The sequence below is a fragment of the Botryllus schlosseri genome, chromosome 3, assembly GCF_051294905.1.
Source record: "Botryllus schlosseri isolate E-star chromosome 3, Bs_hap1, whole genome shotgun sequence".
Lineage (NCBI taxonomy): Eukaryota > Metazoa > Chordata > Ascidiacea > Stolidobranchia > Styelidae > Botryllus > Botryllus schlosseri.
This window is the reverse complement of record NC_137238.1, coordinates 20,410,259-20,428,761: the sequence shown is the minus strand read 5'-3', so window position 1 is coordinate 20,428,761 and position 18,503 is coordinate 20,410,259. Positions and strand designations below refer to the sequence as shown.

Below are 18,503 nucleotides of genomic sequence, written 5' to 3'. Positions count from 1 at the left end.
CGCTTCCAACGAGGGGTCGAGCTTGGGGCTGGGTATCACTGGAGCCGAGCTATAACACGAAACGTCGTAACTCGGCTCCTGTGCGTCGTAAAGCTAAGCGACTAGTCGATTCGAGCTCCTGATCACAGAACGAGGATAAAAATCTGAAATATTTCTGCGACCTCCTAAAGCCACGCCGAGGGTACCGGCGTGTTCTACGTGTACTGCGTCGAACGATACCAGAAAAGTGGGGATCGAGAAAAAAATTAAAATTTTTTTTTATCGAAAAAACGACTAACTCCAACTTCCCTATCCTTTAACATGGCAACGAAATTGAAAAAAAATTGAAGTCCGAAAAAATTTTCGGAAATTTTTTTTAAAATATTCTCGGCCAAACACCCCTCATGACTAGGCTCACACGAAATCTGGGACCGATCCGAGCAAGTATAGCCGGTTTGCCATAGGGCCGCGTGTTTTAAGGTAGGCGACGCGCGGCAAAGTTGCGGCAGTTATATCGCCCACGTTAAAGTATGGGCGAGCTCAAAAATTTTCAAAGTCCAAACTCCCCTTTGAAATGCATGGGCCACGTTAAAAGCTCTGCTCCCGCCAGGCGGGTCGAAAGGCCCCCGTGCTACAGCATAGTTATTAGAGTCACTAGCTTTTAGCTTCATTAGCTTTTCATTAGCGTACTTTTCATTAGCTTACTTTCTCATTAGCTTTCCATTAGCTTCATTAGCTTTTCATTAGCTTACTTTTCATTAGCTTACTTTTCATTTGCTTACTTTTTCATTAGCTTAATTAGCTTTTCATTAGCTTAATTAGCTTTTCATTAGCTTTTCATTAGCTTAATTAGCTTTTCATTAGCTTAATTAGCTTTTCATTAGCTTAATTAGCTTTTCATTAGCTTTTCATTAGCTGAATTAGCTTTTCATTAGCTTAGTTAGCTTTTCATTAGCTTACTTTTCAATAGCTTACTTTTTCATTAGCTTAATTAGCTTTTCATTAGCTTTTCATTAGCTTAATTAGCTTTTCATTAGCTTAATTAGCTTTTCATTAGCTTAATTAGCTGCATTAGCTTTTCATTAGCTTGCATGTACAAAATAAAGGCACCCCCAGCTAGCCTTCTTGCGGCCCCCAAAAATATTAACAAATCGAGTTATGACAAAAAATTGAATTTATATTTATAAAATACACTAGCTTGGCTTGGAGTCTGGAGTTTTTAATTAAGATTGCAAGAAAGTCGTGAGTAGACTGCTATCGTTACGTCCAGTTGAACGAGCAGTAGCTATATAGATATAGGCAGGCCGTGTTATTTTTGGCATTTCAGGAGCCAGATGCCAAAACTGCCAAAAATAAAAATTGGAAAATGCCAAAAATAAGCAATTTTTGGCATATGCCAAAAATAATACAGCCTGCCAAATAGTGTATTTCGTTCATGGTGTTGTGTTAACAGGACCGCGTTACAAGCGAGAAGAGCGTTTGTGAAAGGCAGGTTTCTTGCTTTGGGTCCAACCCACCCATTAGGGGTGAAAGCATGGTGTCCTGAATGGTGTGGACACAGCGAGATTGAACGGCTGACTGCATTTGGTTTACGTCGCATACTTTTCATTTGTCCAAAGGCAATTTTACGACCATTTTTGACCGGCTTGTCGAGCGTAAATTTGATAAAACCGGTATCAATGAGAAGCTGCCTCAGTACTGATTATTAAAATATAAATTATATTCTGCTCATAGAACTGGAACCCCCAAAATCAACCACGATTTTTGCATTGTGATCAAGTTGACCATTGTGACGCAACAAACTGTCTGACTATTTCTGAGCTGTATAGTCTCGTTTTGCCAGACAGTCTTGTTGCGTCAATGTTCTTAAAAAAGCTAACCTTCCCAGGACTCTTCCATGCGAGTTGGTAATATTAAAGCCACCTGAAGTGACAAAAGTCCTCCGAAAATATATCGGTAGACTGAAGGAGAAATGATAGTCGGGCTACTAAATAGAATGTGTTGAGAGACAACACAGGAAACTCCTAGAAAAGGATCGGGAAGAAAATTCTTTCCGCGATGAGATCGATGGCACTGGTGAAGTGATCTCTTTTCATGATGCATGGAAGGCGGTTCGGTCCTCCAACGATTTTGAATCTCTGAAAACCTTTTGTGGATGACTGGCAACATTCTTTCCCTAAACGGCTACTGTTGAAGCCGATATTTCCCAGATTCGCAGAGCGAGAAATGAATTTAGGAGAAACTTAGCTGACCTGAGTTTGGAAGCACTGTTACAGTGCAAACGATTTAAGTCTATTCAACAGCTGTAACAATCAGCTGTTGAGCGTGTTTGTTAGGCTTTTCTTTCTTTCTTTTTGCTTATTGGCACCGATTCTGGTGGACACTGCACATTTTGTGGTTTCGTTTGATATTATTAACCTATGAAATCGTTAGGTTTTTTCTTCTTATTATTGTTTGTTGGCACTGATTATACGTGGATGCTGCACATTTTGTGGTGTCTTTTGACAAACTAGCCCAAATAAAGCGTTTTTGTGAATAATTCAAGGCTGAAACTATCTATTTAGAGGACGATGCCAAAACTGCCAAAAATAAAAATCGAAAAATGCCAAAAATAACACGGCCTGGATATAGGTAAAGACAGGACTGTAACTACCGCATGCCAAAACCTCAATGAAGGGGGGAGGCGATCTCGAACGGGGCTCAAAATTATTTCGTGAATTAGCATAAATTATAGAGTATTTTTTGGAAAATTTATGCATCTTTTTCAATTTTTTTTGCTGTATGCGTGATATCATGCTGCCGAATATCTTGATTTTTGAGTACTCATTCCCAATAAAAAATGCGCAAGATTTATAGAAATGGGCATTCGGCATATCGGCGTTAGGCTTTACCGCGCCACGACGCACCAAGCGAGAAAACCTTGGCTGAACAGGACTGCCCTTATGCTGACCGAAAACGTCGTTATATATACAAAATACTGCTGTCTTGCCAATCTTAACCTCACGAGACAAATACCTTCCCGCAGGGAAAAATTATATTCCAGTGAAGAAATACCAATTTCAAATCGTGGTGTCTCTTAGTTTCGAAGCCTACGTTTGGGCGATTCTATATTTTTTATATAGCAGACAGGAGGTCACGAAATAACATGTTACGGAATCATACTAATGGGCCCTACCGTTTCCAATTCACCTCACTCAGCTCTACCGGTAAATCAGATTACGTGAGCAGCAAGGACAAGAAATTGATAGCAATATATATGCAATTCCCGATCATATTGACCGATTTTATCATGAATTATCGAAAATTTTTGCGCCTCGCGCTAGCTCACTTAACATTACCACTAGTTTCGTGGCAAAAGCAAACAAGGTGATAGGGATAGGTTTATCACCCTATGGGAGCCCAAGACCCAAGTTTACTATTTTTTGGGGGGGGCTGACGAAGTGATGTTTCGTTCCTGCCAACGAGTATATACGCCCGAAGATATTTAATTTTTATTGAAGGGCCCTACTTTTTTAAACACACTTCCCTCGGTTCTACCTGTAAAACTGATTACGTTAGCAGAGAGAGGATAAAAATTGATGGCAATATATATGCAATTCCCGATCATATTGACCGATTCAATCATGAATTACAGAAAATTTTCGCGCTTCGCGCGTCCAGGCGTTAAAACCTGAATCACTAAATCGCCCTGAAAGCAGCATAATTGGTAGTCCTATAGCTCACGCCCAAAGCGTCCGCATAATTTGATAGGTCCGGTTTGTATCGAAAGCTGCAAATTGAAATCTCGTCAGGGCAATAAAACTATACTCCGAAATAGCCTCCAAGGGTCGACTGTTCTGAACAATGGGAGTGCAGCAACACAATGACCATAACAATGGCCGATGGCGTCAAGTGATTGATCGGAACAATGCCAATTTTCATATTATGATGACATTTTGGGCCCGTTTAATGGCCCTGGTATTTGTGCGGCCCCGACCGTGCTCTGAAATTCTAAATTTGACCCTGACACCGAAAAAGTTTGGGAACCACTGATCTACTGCGATGCCATTTTTATTCAGCGCCGCCATACCGCCACCTGAGCCCAGCGCCCCCCCCCCCCATATCACCCCTAAGCATTCCCGCCCCCGTCAAAATCCAAATCGCCCCTGGGGGGCGCTGGGGATAAGGTTAAGAACAGCTGGTTTAAATGAACAAGCGTAAAAACGTTTATCGTGACGATTATGAGAGAGAATTCAAAGGTGTCTAACCAAGCTTGAAGGGAGAGTGATTCGCACATAGCAATATTTGCAATAGTGGCATTAACCTGGAGGCCATAGGAAAGACCGCTATTTCATCTCAAATTGATACCCCACAACACAAGAATATGTCATGATGATTAATATGAGCCAGTCGATGAATAATAATTCCTCCACAAGTCGATCAGCACCAACGACCACAAACTACAAGGCAGCTGCTGCAGAGGGTACCTGGGAATTCCATACGGTCAAACACCAGCAATCATTCCCCAACGACGATTGCACATAGCAATTGTTCAAAGGAGTATTCCTCGATTCCAACATTGCAAGTAAGTTTTCTTCGGCCAGGACCAAGACTAGAAGCATTGTTACTGGAGTTTTTGCTCCATACGCTCAAAGTAGAGTTGGTCTAAGCTTGGTGTACGGCCTTTTTCCACCTTGGTTTACGCCTCGACGTGAAGAGGTTTGGTTCATCACCCTATGGGTGGGTGGGCGGGTGGGCGGGTGATGAAGTGCTATATCGGCCCTGAGTAAAGGTAAACCTAGACCTAAGTTGTCGTGAGATCCATGAAGTACTTTTAATAACAAGTAGTTGCTGGAGGAGATTGTTTTGGGGGAAAAGTATGGAATGTGATATGCCACGGTTCGTATAAATACAAAATATGTACAAAAACGCTTTTTCTTGCTAATCTAATTTTTCGACTTCCTTATTTTTGGGTCCATGTCGATGGCAACCCTAGGTATAGGCCAGTCCGAACAACGTATTCGACATCTGATCATTGCTACTACTATATAGAGCAGAGTGTAAAACGGGTCTCGATACTTTCTACTAATACTACCCCAAATATCTTCGGTTGACACTCCTTTTGTTGATAAAGCTTAGGCTGATGTATATTGATAAAGGTCGACTCCAAGGCACACAGATGATGCGAAATCTCGCTCACATTTTCATCCGTGTGCCTTCGAGTCGACCTTTATCAAAATACATCAGACCGAACTTTGTCAACAGAAGAAGTTCGTACACTATCTAAAATAGTACATTGAACACTCTCTTATTTGAGATCTCATTTGAGTCGACTCAACGGAAAATAGACGCGGAAACCGTTTTTTCGAGCACCTACCACCTGGGCAAAATGAACGTTTTTAGTGAATTCATCAGCGATCAAATGTAGGTGAATGAATTTCCCGACTATATGTCCTCTTTCATGGAAATATGCTGTAATCGGATACAACAATCATCTGAAGCCTTGTCGACGCAGGTCATCAAGCATTTCGTCTGGTATGTAATTAGTGCGCATGTCTTCCTTGTAAGCAGAACGCGTTGCTCCATCCATTTGCTCGGAAACGCAATTTGTCGGATCAAGTCGATGACTGGTGCCGCCTGAAATGTGAAATCCTGATTATCATTACTTCCCTTAGAATATCTTTATTGTGTGCTACCGATATCTGCATTGCATTCCGGGCACTTGGATTTTTGGGCAGCTCTTCCACACTCGCCTATGGCGTAAACATGGCCGTTGGGGCACTCAAACCAATGTCCTTTGGTTAGAAACTCCATTGCATTATAAATCATCTTCATTTCCTCGTTAGTGATTCCAAAGCCAGTTTTTAGCGCCGGGACCTTAAAAACAGATAGTTCAAGATTCGTATGCAAGCTGCGAACTATTCAATTCACGCCTTTTAACAACGATGGAATGTCGCTGATCGAAACTAATTCGTATCAGTTTTATGTGCCCTCAGCGATCAATCCGTCATGGATGTCATTATTTAAGGGTATGATAGTCTAAAGCAGTGGTTCTCAACCTTTTTGTCTTCGTGGACCCCGTACGGACCGCCACGGACCCCCGCGGACCTCCACGAAGTTTTAGTTCAAATTTAGCTCATTTATTGTGCAATCGTCATCTATCTTGTGCAAATGATAACTGCAGGCTTAGTGATGAACAGCAACATAATGACTTTCCTTGAAAATAAGATCACGTAGAAATTGGGTTGACTGTTATTTCAAAGCGAATTCTGCAACTGCATTTCTTGAAATAAGTTGTCGCGTCTTGAAAATCAGCTTCTTCAATTTGATATGAACGAGTGCCGGTAGTGCTGGTGAATGTAATAATACCGTTTCACGCTTCCAACGGCACATTTGGGGTATGATCGCAACAAATATGGCACCAAAATTGACAAACAAATTTATTTATTGAACATATAACGCCAAGCCTGGTCATTCCTATCTAGCAGCTTATCATGAAGGTAACAAGGAAAAGGTGGTTGTGTGTATCGCAGGTGAAAATGGATTTTTGTAAACATTTCAAAGTCACCGTTATTGACTTTACTCATCCAATTTTTTTTCCACAATCCCCAACAAATCATCTCTAAACAGCAAAATGTTGGTATCAGTAGGTTATTGAGAATTTAGCAATTAAAGTGAGTCTGCACAGTAGGATATTTTATCTCAAATGGTCATTCTGTTGATCTGAACTCTGGAGTTTTACTAGTAATGAAGCAAAACTGTCTTGTGATTTGCCGAATTTAAAAAAAATACAAATTAGGCTATCAACTATTTTGAGGCTTCGCGGACCCCCTGAAAATAATTCACGGACCCCGGCTGAGAATCACTAGTCTAGAGAGCAGTGGTTTTGAACCTTTTCACGTCACGGACCGGTAAAATTTCAAAAAATATTTAGCGGACCGGTAGACTCTCAAATTTGAAATCAACTCAAAACGTGAGGTATGCAACCGTTTTTTGAAAGTATATGGTGCTTGAGAGAGATATTTTGAGGGTTTTGATCGAAATTAAATATTATGTTCGTGATGCATTCAGATGATTTTACCGTAGTGACTCTGCTGAGTAGAGGTAAATAGCCTTACCCAGATAAACGTGCTAGCGCCAAGAGTTGTTTACAGTCTATCGAGTCGAAGGACATGGCTGTATAATCGACCACGCTCAATCGAATAATATTCTTGTCGGCAATAACATCGAGACAACAAGCGTTTCAGAGACAAACCAAGCACATTGTCGTGCTACCTTATGCTCAATGCCCACTACCACCAGACTTTTATTACTACTATGAAAATAATGAACTGCACGGAAACACTTGAAAACAGCAATACATGGCCATCCACAAAATCAGGGGGATGGTCTTCGGCCCCCACCGGGTGAAAAACCAAACTTATGGGGATTCGCCCCCAGGCCCCGCAGTAGGTTGGATGTTTTCACCAGTACTTGTGAACACACTCATTCAACTTAGTGTATGTAGAGAGTTTAGTAAACGTGATCAAACAAAGCGCGAAAATTTCTGTAATTCATGACTGAATCTGTCAATAATATTGATTATTGCATACATGTAGCCATAAATTATTTATACTCTGACAATCATCGGATTTTCCGGTAGAGTTGATTAAGGTGTCGTCTTGGAAAATTTAGGGCCACAAACCGCGCTGATCGCGACAAAAATGTCGGTTTAAAAAAAGCTCTGTAATTTACGTTTTTTACGAAATAATGTTGGGCCCCGACACGCTCAGCCCCGCTCCAATTGGGGGGTTTGTGGTGCGGCAGTTACGGTCCTTGACCAAATGAAAGAGCCGAATACGAACGGCCATGCCAACTGTGCCAATTAGCGAGTCAGCACGTAGTTGTCGCTCGCATATCGTCAAATGACACGGCTTGAAGTCAAGTCGAACATGTTCCAAGACCTAATGGTACTTCACTAAGTTCTGAATGATTTTATAATCTGATCTATAATATATTTATCAATGGACAATAGGGTTGTGATGACTCGAGTCACGATTTTCTGATGACTCGACTTGACTCGAGTCATTTTTTTCAAAATACGGAAATGACTCGACTCGACTTGGACTCGAGTCATTGCGCATGACTCGATCCAAGTCATTGACTCGAGACTCAGACGGCCAAGACCGACATTGTAATTCGAAGCCAACACACTATTGGGATTTCGTCTGTGGGTACTGGTACTTGAATATGCGACCAGCAGAAACTGCTAAAAGTGAGGAAAATTGGTATAATATAAATGCGAAACATTCGATATCACCAAACAGAGTTATAAAAAGTGGGTTTACCGATGCTTTAACTGGAAACTGAGCAGTCTACACAATGACTTGGACTCGGACTCGAGTCATAATTCCACAATTCGGACTCGACCCTCTGCTCGCTGACTTTGACTCGGAATTGACTCGGTGGTGAATTGAAATGACTCGACTTGACTCGAGTCAAAACTATAAAAGTAAGATTGACTTTGAGACACGGAGCCTTTGTGACTTTGGTTACAACCCTGATGGACTCCCACAATCAGCCTCGAATTTTTCAATGTTATGGAGATTGCCATTGGGACGCAACAATGCTGTCTGGCGAAATGAGATAGTAGCTCAAGAGAAAATGAGCCAGGCAGCATTGTTCAGCATTGTTGCGTCCCAATGCCTATATCTCCATAACAATGAAAAATTCGAGGCTGATAAGATTTATATTTTCGTAATCAGTGTAGGGTCAGCTTTCGATTGACACCCGTTTTACCAAATTTAATGCTCGGCAAGCCGGCCAAAAAATACCGTCAAATTGCCTGTAGCCAAATGAAAATTGTGACGTGATACTATTTCACTGAGGCCTGAGATTTGCCTGTGTCGACACCATAATTATAGGACCATCGAATGTGACTAGTCACATTCGATGATAGGACACTATGGTCTGATCCCCAAATCTCGGGATCCGGATAGTTTTGATTTGGACCTATCCGGATCCGGCTGGAAAAATTAGAGTCCGATTAAAATCCGGCTGGTGAATGTCCAATTCTGAATCCAAAAAATCCTCCCAGAACAATGCTAATTATTCATATTGCAGCAGAAAAGTACTGCTAAAATCCGACTGTCACTGTTAAGTTCATTTATTGTTGTTTCATGTGCCAATGATGTTTTCTTTACGGTTGGACAAATCAATAAATATCTCTCTCTCTCTCTCTCACCGCAAATTCAAAATCCGGATCCAGTCTGGCTGAGGAGGGTTGGTGCGATGACATGCAAAATAAGGTCAAAAACATGCAAAATAAGGTCAGTCGCGACATGCAAAATAAGGTCAGTCACATGCAAAATAAGGTCAGTCGCCACATGCAGATTGCGGACTATAAGGTCAGTGGCACAAGAAAAAAGTCGGATTTGAAGTAAATATTTGGATTTATACACGGACTGTTAATATTCTAGATGCGACTAATCACCCCGTAATCGAAATAATCGTCTGATTATGTTTTGTTTTAAATATCTTCATCTTTAGGATATAGATGAGGAATCTCAATCATGAAATTACTATATAGGAAAGATATTTTAAATTTATTTTTCATAAGAGAAAGACTTGGATTTCTAATTAAAATATGGATTTGGATTTACGCGCCGACTGATAATAATATTCTACATGCGACTGACTTCGTAATCAAGATAATCATGATTATCTTTTGATTGAAACATCTTAAGACTTAGGATATAGATAAGGAATTTCACTGTTGAAAGTAGGCTACTATACAGGAAAGATATTTTGAATTTCGTTTTCATAAGAAAAAGAGTTGGATTTGGAGTTGAAGTATAGATTTGGATTAATGCGCGGACTGACCTTATTTTGCATGTCGCGACTGACCTTATTTTGCATGTGACTGACCTTATTTTGCATGTCGCGACTGACCTTATTTTGCATGTATTTGACCTTATTTTGCATGTCATCGCACCAACCCTGTAGGTCTGGCTAGGTAAAAAAATCAATGAAATGAAATCAATGAAATAGTTCTACGGGTCGGGCTCTGTGGCCTGGCCAACTGGCAGTGGCCAATGAGCAATGGCATCCCTTTTCCCTGGTTCGAAGTGCGAAGTGCGAATGCATGCTGAACGTAATATGGCACAGGGATAATTAGATATCCCTGGTAATATGGGAAGAGATGTTTGATTATAGTAGGGTACGTAAAGCCTATTTTGAGTCAGTTTCTTGTGACCTGTATAGTATAGTATAGTACATACCGTATAGTACATACCGTAGGCCTACCGAATGTAAACATTCGTTACTTGTAGCCTCCATTGCAGCTGACTGGAGCATTCACCAGCCAAGAGCCGAGTGTGGTGATGGTGATTCATCAATAGTTTTAGCCAGGGAAACTTGAAAAATATAGGCGCGAAACCCTATTTTGTCTGTTTGAATGAACATGTTCAGAGTGAGAAAATATGAATATTATGAATGTGAGGCCTTTAATATCACCCTGGAAGACATTCACAAAAGGGAATTGAACCCGTCATGATTTTAATGAATAGAGAACAGTGAAATCTATGACTCGGCCTCTATAGTCTCAGAACTATATGACTCAGACTCGACCTGTTGCTCGCTGACTTGGACTCGGACTTGACTAGAGTCAAAACTATTGAAGTATAATTGATTTGTTGCTTGAGACTTGTGGATTGTGATTTTTATACTTATAGTTGTGTTGTGGCTTGCGCGACAAATACTGTGGTAGGACTTTTAAGCAATCGTGGCTTATAGCCATGGGTGATGGCCCACAAGGCCACTACTTAGTCACGAGAAGGTTCTATCAGAAAATATATTGCCGATGTAATAGATTCTGAACATGCAAGGCCAGCCAAAAATTTGATTAGCCTTACAGCAACATTTGAGATGTTGTTGATGACTATCAGTTCTGAGGCATTGGCGTAGCGCGTAGTTAACTGAGTCGGTTACATTTTGTAGATTTTATCTTTGTAGGTTACCGTGTAGTGAAATTTTTCTCGGCAGAATAGTTCCACTTTATGATTTTATTGGCGCGTTGTGCGATTTATGGATATTCTATTTCTGAATTTTAACATTGGCACCACATCCTGAAAATTGAAAATCGTAACTAGTCCCAATTTACAATTTGTGAGAGAACATGTGGTCCAACATGCGACTTCACAGGTTCGCTTGCAGAAACATCGTCGGCGATGAAATCTCGGCATAAAATGATAGGCGCATGTTTGCCGAGACCTTATACATTTATATATGTCCAATGTCCATGCGCCTAATAGTCCTGTCCTTGAAAACCGAGCCCAGTGATTTACAGCCTTCGGAGACCCGAAATATATGTAAGCAACAAAATTAGTGACCGAATTCATTTATTAATGCCTTTCGCTCGACTAGGACATGAATGAACACTGAGTTTTTATGACATAAATGTTATCGACTTTGATGCGTAGTAAAAGAAGTCTCGTTTTTACTGTTCACTGTTTTCGACTGTCGGACTACTTGAGAATGGTCATCATACAAGCGGCCCATGCAATGGTTCGTGAATTTCATGTACCCTTGGGTAAAGAGGTTCACCACCCCGAAGTCTGGACACTGGACTAGAGACTTGATAAACCTGTTATTGCACACCAGCTGCCACTAGTCAAATCATTGCACATAGCCCCTAATATTGAATCGGTGTCCTGTGTAGAACAAATATTCTACTTACTGCACTCACGGTGTGATACTGGGAACCGTCTTAGCCCATCAAATATTTTGTGCTTAATGTACATGGGTTCCAACCGGGCATAGCGCTAACGATACATGGTGAAATTTCCAAAGTTAACCTTCTTTTGGTAGCGCAGTCCAGTAAGTAGTGACGATTTCATTTTACTACATTTGCTCTTTGCAGGTCGTTGTCCTATACCTATAACCACCAATGGCTATGTATGAAAACGTTTCCGACGTTTTCATATCCTACAAAGTGGATAAGTGGTCGAGCTTCTCGGCTCATTACGCACCGGAAAATATCCTTCGCAACGAGCCATCCAAGCAATCATCGAGATGGTCTTCGGCGAGCAACACGCCTCCCCAATATCTAGTTCTCAAGCTGACTCAGCCAGCCATAGTACGGCGCATTCTCTTCGGGAAATTCGAGAAGAATCACGTTTGCAACGTGAAAAAGTTCAAGATTTTAGCAGGGATGAAGGAGAACTCGATGCATGAAGTATGCGTGGGAGGTTTGAAGAACGATCACAACCCCGAGACCTTCGATACTAAACACGTCAAAGACGGCAAACCCACGCCTTGCAGATACATAAAAATTGTGCCGATACTACCTTGGGGACCGGCGTTCAATTTCAGCATCTGGTACGTGGAACTGCGCGGAATCAACGACCCCTCTATAATCACGCCTTGTTTGCAATCTTACTACGAGCTTTGCGAGCAGGAAACCATACGCTTGTGTCTGAAGCATTTCCGGCAACACAATTACGTCGAGGCGTTCCAAGCTTTGCAGAAGAAAGCCAAACTCGCTTTGGAACACCCTCTGCTGACGGAATTGCACAGAAAACTTGTCGTCGACGGCAATTTTGAAGAATGCGAAGCGATTGTGGAGCGTGCCATGAAAAAAGAGCTATTCAACCACTACATCAATCGTCAGGATTACAAAACGGTGTGGAGGAATATATCAAAGTACGACTCTCACCAACCTGACGGTGTCCCAGGTATGAGGGGCGGCCATCAGATGTGCATGGACTATCTCAACAATAACGTGTATCTTTTCGGCGGCTGGAATGGTACGAACGATCTCAGCGATTTTTGGCGGTACGAAGTAGACAGGCAGATGTGGGTGTGCCTTTCTCACGACACCGAAAATGACGGTGGCCCGTCGGCTAGGTCATGTCATAAAATTTGTATCGATTGCGGAAACGGAAAACTGTACACGCTCGGAAGGTATTTGGATTCGTCTAAACGCACCCCGACTACAGTGAAGAACGATTTTCACGTTTTTCACATCCGCGAGCACCGGTGGGAGGTTTTAAGCCGCGATACAGCTTCGGAAGATGGTCCTAGACTTGTTTTCGATCATCAAATGTGCATCGATCAGGCATCTCAAACGATTTACGTGTTTGGCGGGCGGATTTTAACGGCCGCCGCACCTGTAGGCGCGGGTTCGATGAGGCCGATACCGGAGTTCAGCGGTCTGTTTCGTTACGATATCGCCGCCAACGCATGGAAATTGATGCGGGAAGACTCTGGCAACGCAGGCCCGCAAGATATACGATCCCGTATCGGACATTCGATGCTGCTGGACGCGAAGCACCGTATGTTGTATATCTTCGGCGGGCAACGTTCCAAAGAGCACGTCAGCGATTTTTTTTCGTACGACATCGAGCGCGATTCAGTAACAATCATTCACGACGGGCTTAAAAAGGAAGAGGGTTTGCCTCCGTCTGGGTTTACTCAGAGAGCCACCATCAATTCGGACCTCGGCGAAATCCATATGCTGTCCGGGTTGAGCAAGGATAAAGATAAGAGAGAGGACAACATGCATAATTCTTTTTGGATTTATTACATGGGCGAGGACAGTTGGACTTGCGTTTACAGGAACGAGGCTTCTAAACCCATGGAGACTCCAGTGTCTACATGTTCTGAACAAGTAGATGCGGAATTGGGCCCGTGCCCGCGGTACGCACACCAATTGGTGTACGATCCAGTGCGGCGCATTCATTATATGTTTGGCGGTAACCCGGGCAGTAAATCCAGTCCGAAAATGCGTTTGTCAGATTTTTGGAGCTTGTCACTACTGCGTCCGTCTCAAGACGAACTTCTAAATCGTTGTCGGTGTATGATAAGAAAGCACAAATACAAAGAATTGTCGTCGGTAGACCCTTTGGCCGCAATGAGGTACCTTCAGACAGATGTTTCGGAGACGGTGACCCACTCGGACCCGGTGGAGGAAAGGAAATTTTGTCGGCTGGCTTTTTCGTTATTTGGTCACGACGCCGATTCAGACTCAGACGATGAGGCTCCTAGTCTCACCTCCGACAGAAATAACCAAGCAAACGCCACGCGTAAATTACCTAGCGCGTCTAATTCTTCGTACGAAAGTATGAAGTATTCGGATACCGAGCAGGTGCACTTGAAGCGGACTCAACTTTTTGATGCCCTGTCGTCATTTTTTCCTGACTACATGACTCAGCCTCAGGATAATATTTACGATATTATGCAGTTTTAGCATGACTGCAGATCGCACTGACGCTTATGCCTTTTCTTGTGATTCTTGGGTAACATACTTATGGTTTGCACGACATTTGAGCATGCGACACGTTGAAAAATGACAGTTGACCATGCGAATCTTCAGCAGTGGTCTCTACAACCCCAAAATTAACCTGTGCCCGAGCCCCTGATTATTACCTTATCCAATCTGAATTTAACTTTGACCCACATGCTCAACTGTCTTATGCTGAAGTGCCACATGCTCATAATGTCTACAGACCATATTTATGTGTATAGAAGCAATCATTTCGTTCATTGTTAGCACGGGTTCATCACAACGAGACTTGCTAATCTAATGCATAGTTGCAATAACTCTGTATTTTTTATGTTGAATGTTGTGTTGCTCTATTACGGGCAAATCTGATCCTAATGCTGATGATCACGCTCTCATTGCGTTCAAAACATTTTATTCTCTGATTTTATGTGCTATTTGAGCTGTTTGTCTGGATGTCATATTCATGTCGCTCCTTTCAGATACAAGCAAGCTTTCTATTTAAGGCCAGTTTTCCTTGGCCATGGTTGTGAATTTTGATGTGTTGTTATGGTACAAACAAATCATGTCACATTGTTATGATTAACTTCAAAGCGTTTTGCCGCTGTTGACAAGGGTTTGTAGACGCGTTTACTGCCGAAATTGAGACTATGTGAAAATTTTAGTTTTGACGCCACGAGGGACATTAGCCTATGTTATGCTGCCTTTCATTGTGAAAGTTTTCCTGTACATCCTTCGGTGATCATAGATTCACAGTAACATTGCAGTATTTGAGTCATCTGACTGCTCTTGATTTACCGTTGCGCCACAGGTTCCGGTATCATAGGCCTACTGAGAAAAAGCATCTAGTGTGCTTGTTAGGTGTTTGAATTCTTTGCCTGTCGTAGGCCTGGTATGAGATCTCCTGTCCAGATTATTTCACCTACTACCATTCTCATATGAAGTACTCAAAATGTGCATTTCGAATGACCGAGCGCGACAGCGCGTCCCTTCCAGGCAATCCATTATTCAGGATGAAAGAAGGTGAACAACTTTTCTGTTAACCGATCTTCTTCCACTACGTCGCGACTTGGTTTACATTTTGATAGTACGACTTTTACATTGCTGCATTGAAATGATATTTGCATGTTATCCTCACCATATGCTGGCGTGCATTACTAGGTTATTGTGCTTATGTCATTTTCCTTATTTGGGCAAAATGGTTGTTTCGATTATGCTGGCGTGTGGTACCAGCTGCTGCATAACATGGTTATTGTAATGATGTTCCCATAATTTTCCATATTTGGTCAATATTGGTGTTGCACTATTTCATGAAGCTTTGTTTATGTGCGTACATGTTTTCCGTGACGATTTAAACGTGTTCTCTACTCGTGCTGCGTTTTACACTGATTCCTTTGATTTCAAGGTGTAATAATAGCCCTACCTCAAACAACCATGTCCCAGTTGCCCACGCTTGTGGTGCTAGTTTGCTGCCTGCTCGTTCCAGCTGTCCAGCCCAAACTGAAACAGGAGGTGCTAGATGAGAAAGTATCGCAACTTGTGGCTTGGAGTAATCGCCGGCCGGTGATACACATCACCGGCGATAAATTCATCAATTACGTACGGAATAAACCGAAGAACTACTCAATGATACTGCTGTTCACGGCGTCGCAGGCTAAGCACGGATGTGCCGTGTGCAAAGACGCGGCCGAGGAATATAGCATTGTTGCCAATTCCTATCGATTTTCACAATCTTACTCGAACAGACTCTTCTTCGGAGTCGTGGATTACGACGAGGGTTCTGACGTCTTTCAGATGATGAAGTTGAGTTCTGCGCCGGTCTTTATGCATTTTCCTGAGAAAGGCAGACGCAAGCCCGCAGATACCTACGACATTCAAAGACACGGGTATCAGGCTGAAAATTTAGCCAGGTGGATTAACGAACGTACCGAAATCTCGATCAGTATATTCCGTCCTCCGAACTACACCGGTACAGTAGTGCTTGGATTAATGTTTCTCGTAGCAGTAGGCATGGTGTACATGAAAAGAGACAGTATGGAGTTTGTGTACAACAAAACCCTGTGGGGCGGTCTGTCGGTGTCCACCGTGGTGTTTATGACGTCGGGGCAGATGTGGAATTACATCCGCGGCCCGCCTTTCCTGCACAAGAACCCGCAGACTGGCAACCTCCATTACATACACGGCAGCAGCCAGGGTCAATTTGTCTTTGAGACTTACCTGGTGATGCTGTTTACCGCAGGGATTTCGATGGGATTTATCACTCTAAACGACGTGGCGAAGCTAAAAAAGGACATCGGTTATCGTAGGACTAGGGCGATGGTCGGGATTGGTCTGGTGACTATGTTTTTCAGTGTGTTATTAGCGACTTTTCGGAGGAAATATCAGGGCTATCCATACAGTTTCTTGATCCGATAAATATGAACGATTTGGAAAAACCTTGACTAATTATGAAATTTTCTGGTCAGTCTGTGACGATTTGGAGAGGATATTACTTTTGTCGGTTTCATTTTTCCCCTTTCATGTTTCGGTTTAAAATCTTCAATAAGGAGCATGGTGTCCAAGCGCATTATTAACACGCAATAGTAGACAATGCTCGTCTAATGAAGTTTGGACAAGTGTTTTCACTGTGTTCTTGGCAGAAACGCATTCTTAGGAATGGAAAATTCAAAGCAATGTCAAATATATTAGTTGTGTGCAGTGCCATTGAAATGAAACAGTTGGTGCTGGATCAAAGCTGTTTTTTCTTATAAATAAAATCTAGTCCAAAATCTAACATTGAAGCTAAAAGATATGTCATTGGGATTCATGATCGTGTGATTGCTCTTGAAAATCCTGATTTAAAGCCTTAATAATGTGTTCCGTTAGCTGAATGCTTCCTATATAAAGATATAGCTGATGTTAAGGTACAATAACTTGCGTCTACCTAAGCCATCTTTGTTAGCAAGTCATTGTAACTAGTCAATGGATGTGCTTGACCTGTTGTCTCAGATCATGGGAATTCAGAACAGCAGTAATGCTAGCATTGTTTATTTTTATAAAAAAAGAACAGTATTGCACTGATATTCGTTTTCTATTCAGTGTACGGAAAGAAAAATTGTGTCCCCATAAACACAGGTTAATACTTGTACCAATTATTACCACTTCCTCCCAATGTCAAGTAATTTATCTTTGCCTCTTTGGTATGACGTTTCCCCATATGATTTTTGTTCTGCAAATCAAATGGAAACTTTGGCCATTCTGTGAAATATATAATTCACATACCGAACACTTGAATATTAAATATCCACAATACTTTTACGTACAAGTTTTCCCTGTCAAATCACTAGCACTAAATGTTTTGTGCATGATTGAGGACGTGGTAGACATCATTGGTCATCCAGTTTCTTCTATAGCGAGGAGAAGCCTTTCTTGGTGTACAGTTGCACGTTGCACCTATTTCGAAAATATGTTAAGGTCTATAAAAATATTGAACAATATATCTAAATGTGTTATCGGATTCATGCAATCTATACTTAGTTCTGCTCGCACAGTAGATTCAAAATAACTCCTCCTTACTGGACCAAGGTTGAACATTAAATTTCCTGTTCTACCAAACTTAAGTTGTAGCATATCATGAGTGATCACCATTGCTGGCGTTGCGAAGTGATGTTTTGAATGTTTTGTGATAGTTAATCGGCTGCTATCTATCCATCAGTCAAAATAACAAAGTGCGTGTCATTAATTAATTGACTGCCTTTTATATGTGTGTTGCGTAATTGCTTTTGATGTGGCGTTTGCCGAATCCGTGTTGTATCTTCGTTGTGTTTGTATACTCGGTGACAGTAATTTATTGTGATAATATGTCTTTTTTTCTGGGGAAGATTTTTTATGCATCTCCAACTGCAACTCAAACTCTTTAACAGTTTTAGTATTGGATATTACCCAAACTTCAAACTTATGTTACGGTATGGAATAACTCTTTTGCCATTTGCCTGCAGCACACAAATAGCAGGATGACCCATTTGAGTGTGAAATTTCGATCTTCAAAGGCTCACCCTGTTTCAATGTGTGTGAGCTGTGATGGCACTCAATTATTTATATCATCACTGTCAGAAATGAAATCCGATCTTCAGCTGATCTCGGAAACTGTGTTGTGACGAGTGTGTACCCAGCAAAGACCTTGTGAAATCGCATACAACCCTTTTCAGTTCTACGATTATCTTGGTATTGCCGTACCTTGAGAAATTGTTCACCAATTTTGTTTGACTTGCCATCAAATTTGATTTCACATGTCAAATAAGGATTT

General features: G+C 41.7%; 3 protein-coding genes and 1 long non-coding RNA gene across 4 annotated transcripts in view; 2 read left to right on the top strand and 2 right to left on the bottom strand.

Moving 5' to 3' along the window:
• The window catches only part of LOC145436055 (uncharacterized), a 307,559-nt gene that overhangs the window by 179,805 nt on the left and 109,251 nt on the right, over positions 1–18,503 (bottom strand). The gene's annotated exons all lie outside the window — the stretch shown is intronic.
• LOC145436049 (NFX1-type zinc finger-containing protein 1-like) lies at positions 5,400–5,829 on the bottom strand. Its single transcript, XM_080313340.1, has 2 exons — positions 5,655–5,829; positions 5,400–5,595 (listed from the first exon to the last, which is right to left on the bottom strand). The coding sequence occupies exons 1-2, from the start codon at positions 5,791–5,793 to the stop codon at positions 5,450–5,452; spliced, it is 285 nt and encodes a 94-aa protein (XP_080169466.1). The 5' UTR covers positions 5,794–5,829; the 3' UTR covers positions 5,400–5,449.
• Positions 11,791–15,623, top strand: LOC145436013 (muskelin-like). Its single transcript, XM_080313297.1, has one exon. The coding sequence runs from the start codon at positions 11,885–11,887 to the stop codon at positions 14,183–14,185; it is 2,301 nt and encodes a 766-aa protein (XP_080169423.1). The 5' UTR covers positions 11,791–11,884; the 3' UTR covers positions 14,186–15,623.
• On the top strand, positions 15,653–17,249 carry LOC145436015 (dolichyl-diphosphooligosaccharide--protein glycosyltransferase subunit TUSC3-like). Its single transcript, XM_080313299.1, has one exon. The coding sequence runs from the start codon at positions 15,653–15,655 to the stop codon at positions 16,631–16,633; it is 981 nt and encodes a 326-aa protein (XP_080169425.1). The 3' UTR covers positions 16,634–17,249.

Bases quoted from the DNA above. Each gene is read 5' to 3' on its own strand.
- LOC145436049 (XM_080313340.1), bottom strand. From the start codon at position 5,793: ATGAAGATGATTTATAATGCAATGGAGTTTCTAACCAAAGGACATTGG. The intron at 5,596-5,654 runs GTAGCACACAAT...TTCACATTTCAG, and splicing joins GGAATGCAATGCAGATATCG to GCGGCACCAGTCATCGACTT.
- LOC145436013 (XM_080313297.1), top strand. From the start codon at position 11,885: ATGGCTATGTATGAAAACGTTTCCGACGTTTTCATATCCTACAAAGTG.
- LOC145436015 (XM_080313299.1), top strand. From the start codon at position 15,653: ATGTCCCAGTTGCCCACGCTTGTGGTGCTAGTTTGCTGCCTGCTCGTT.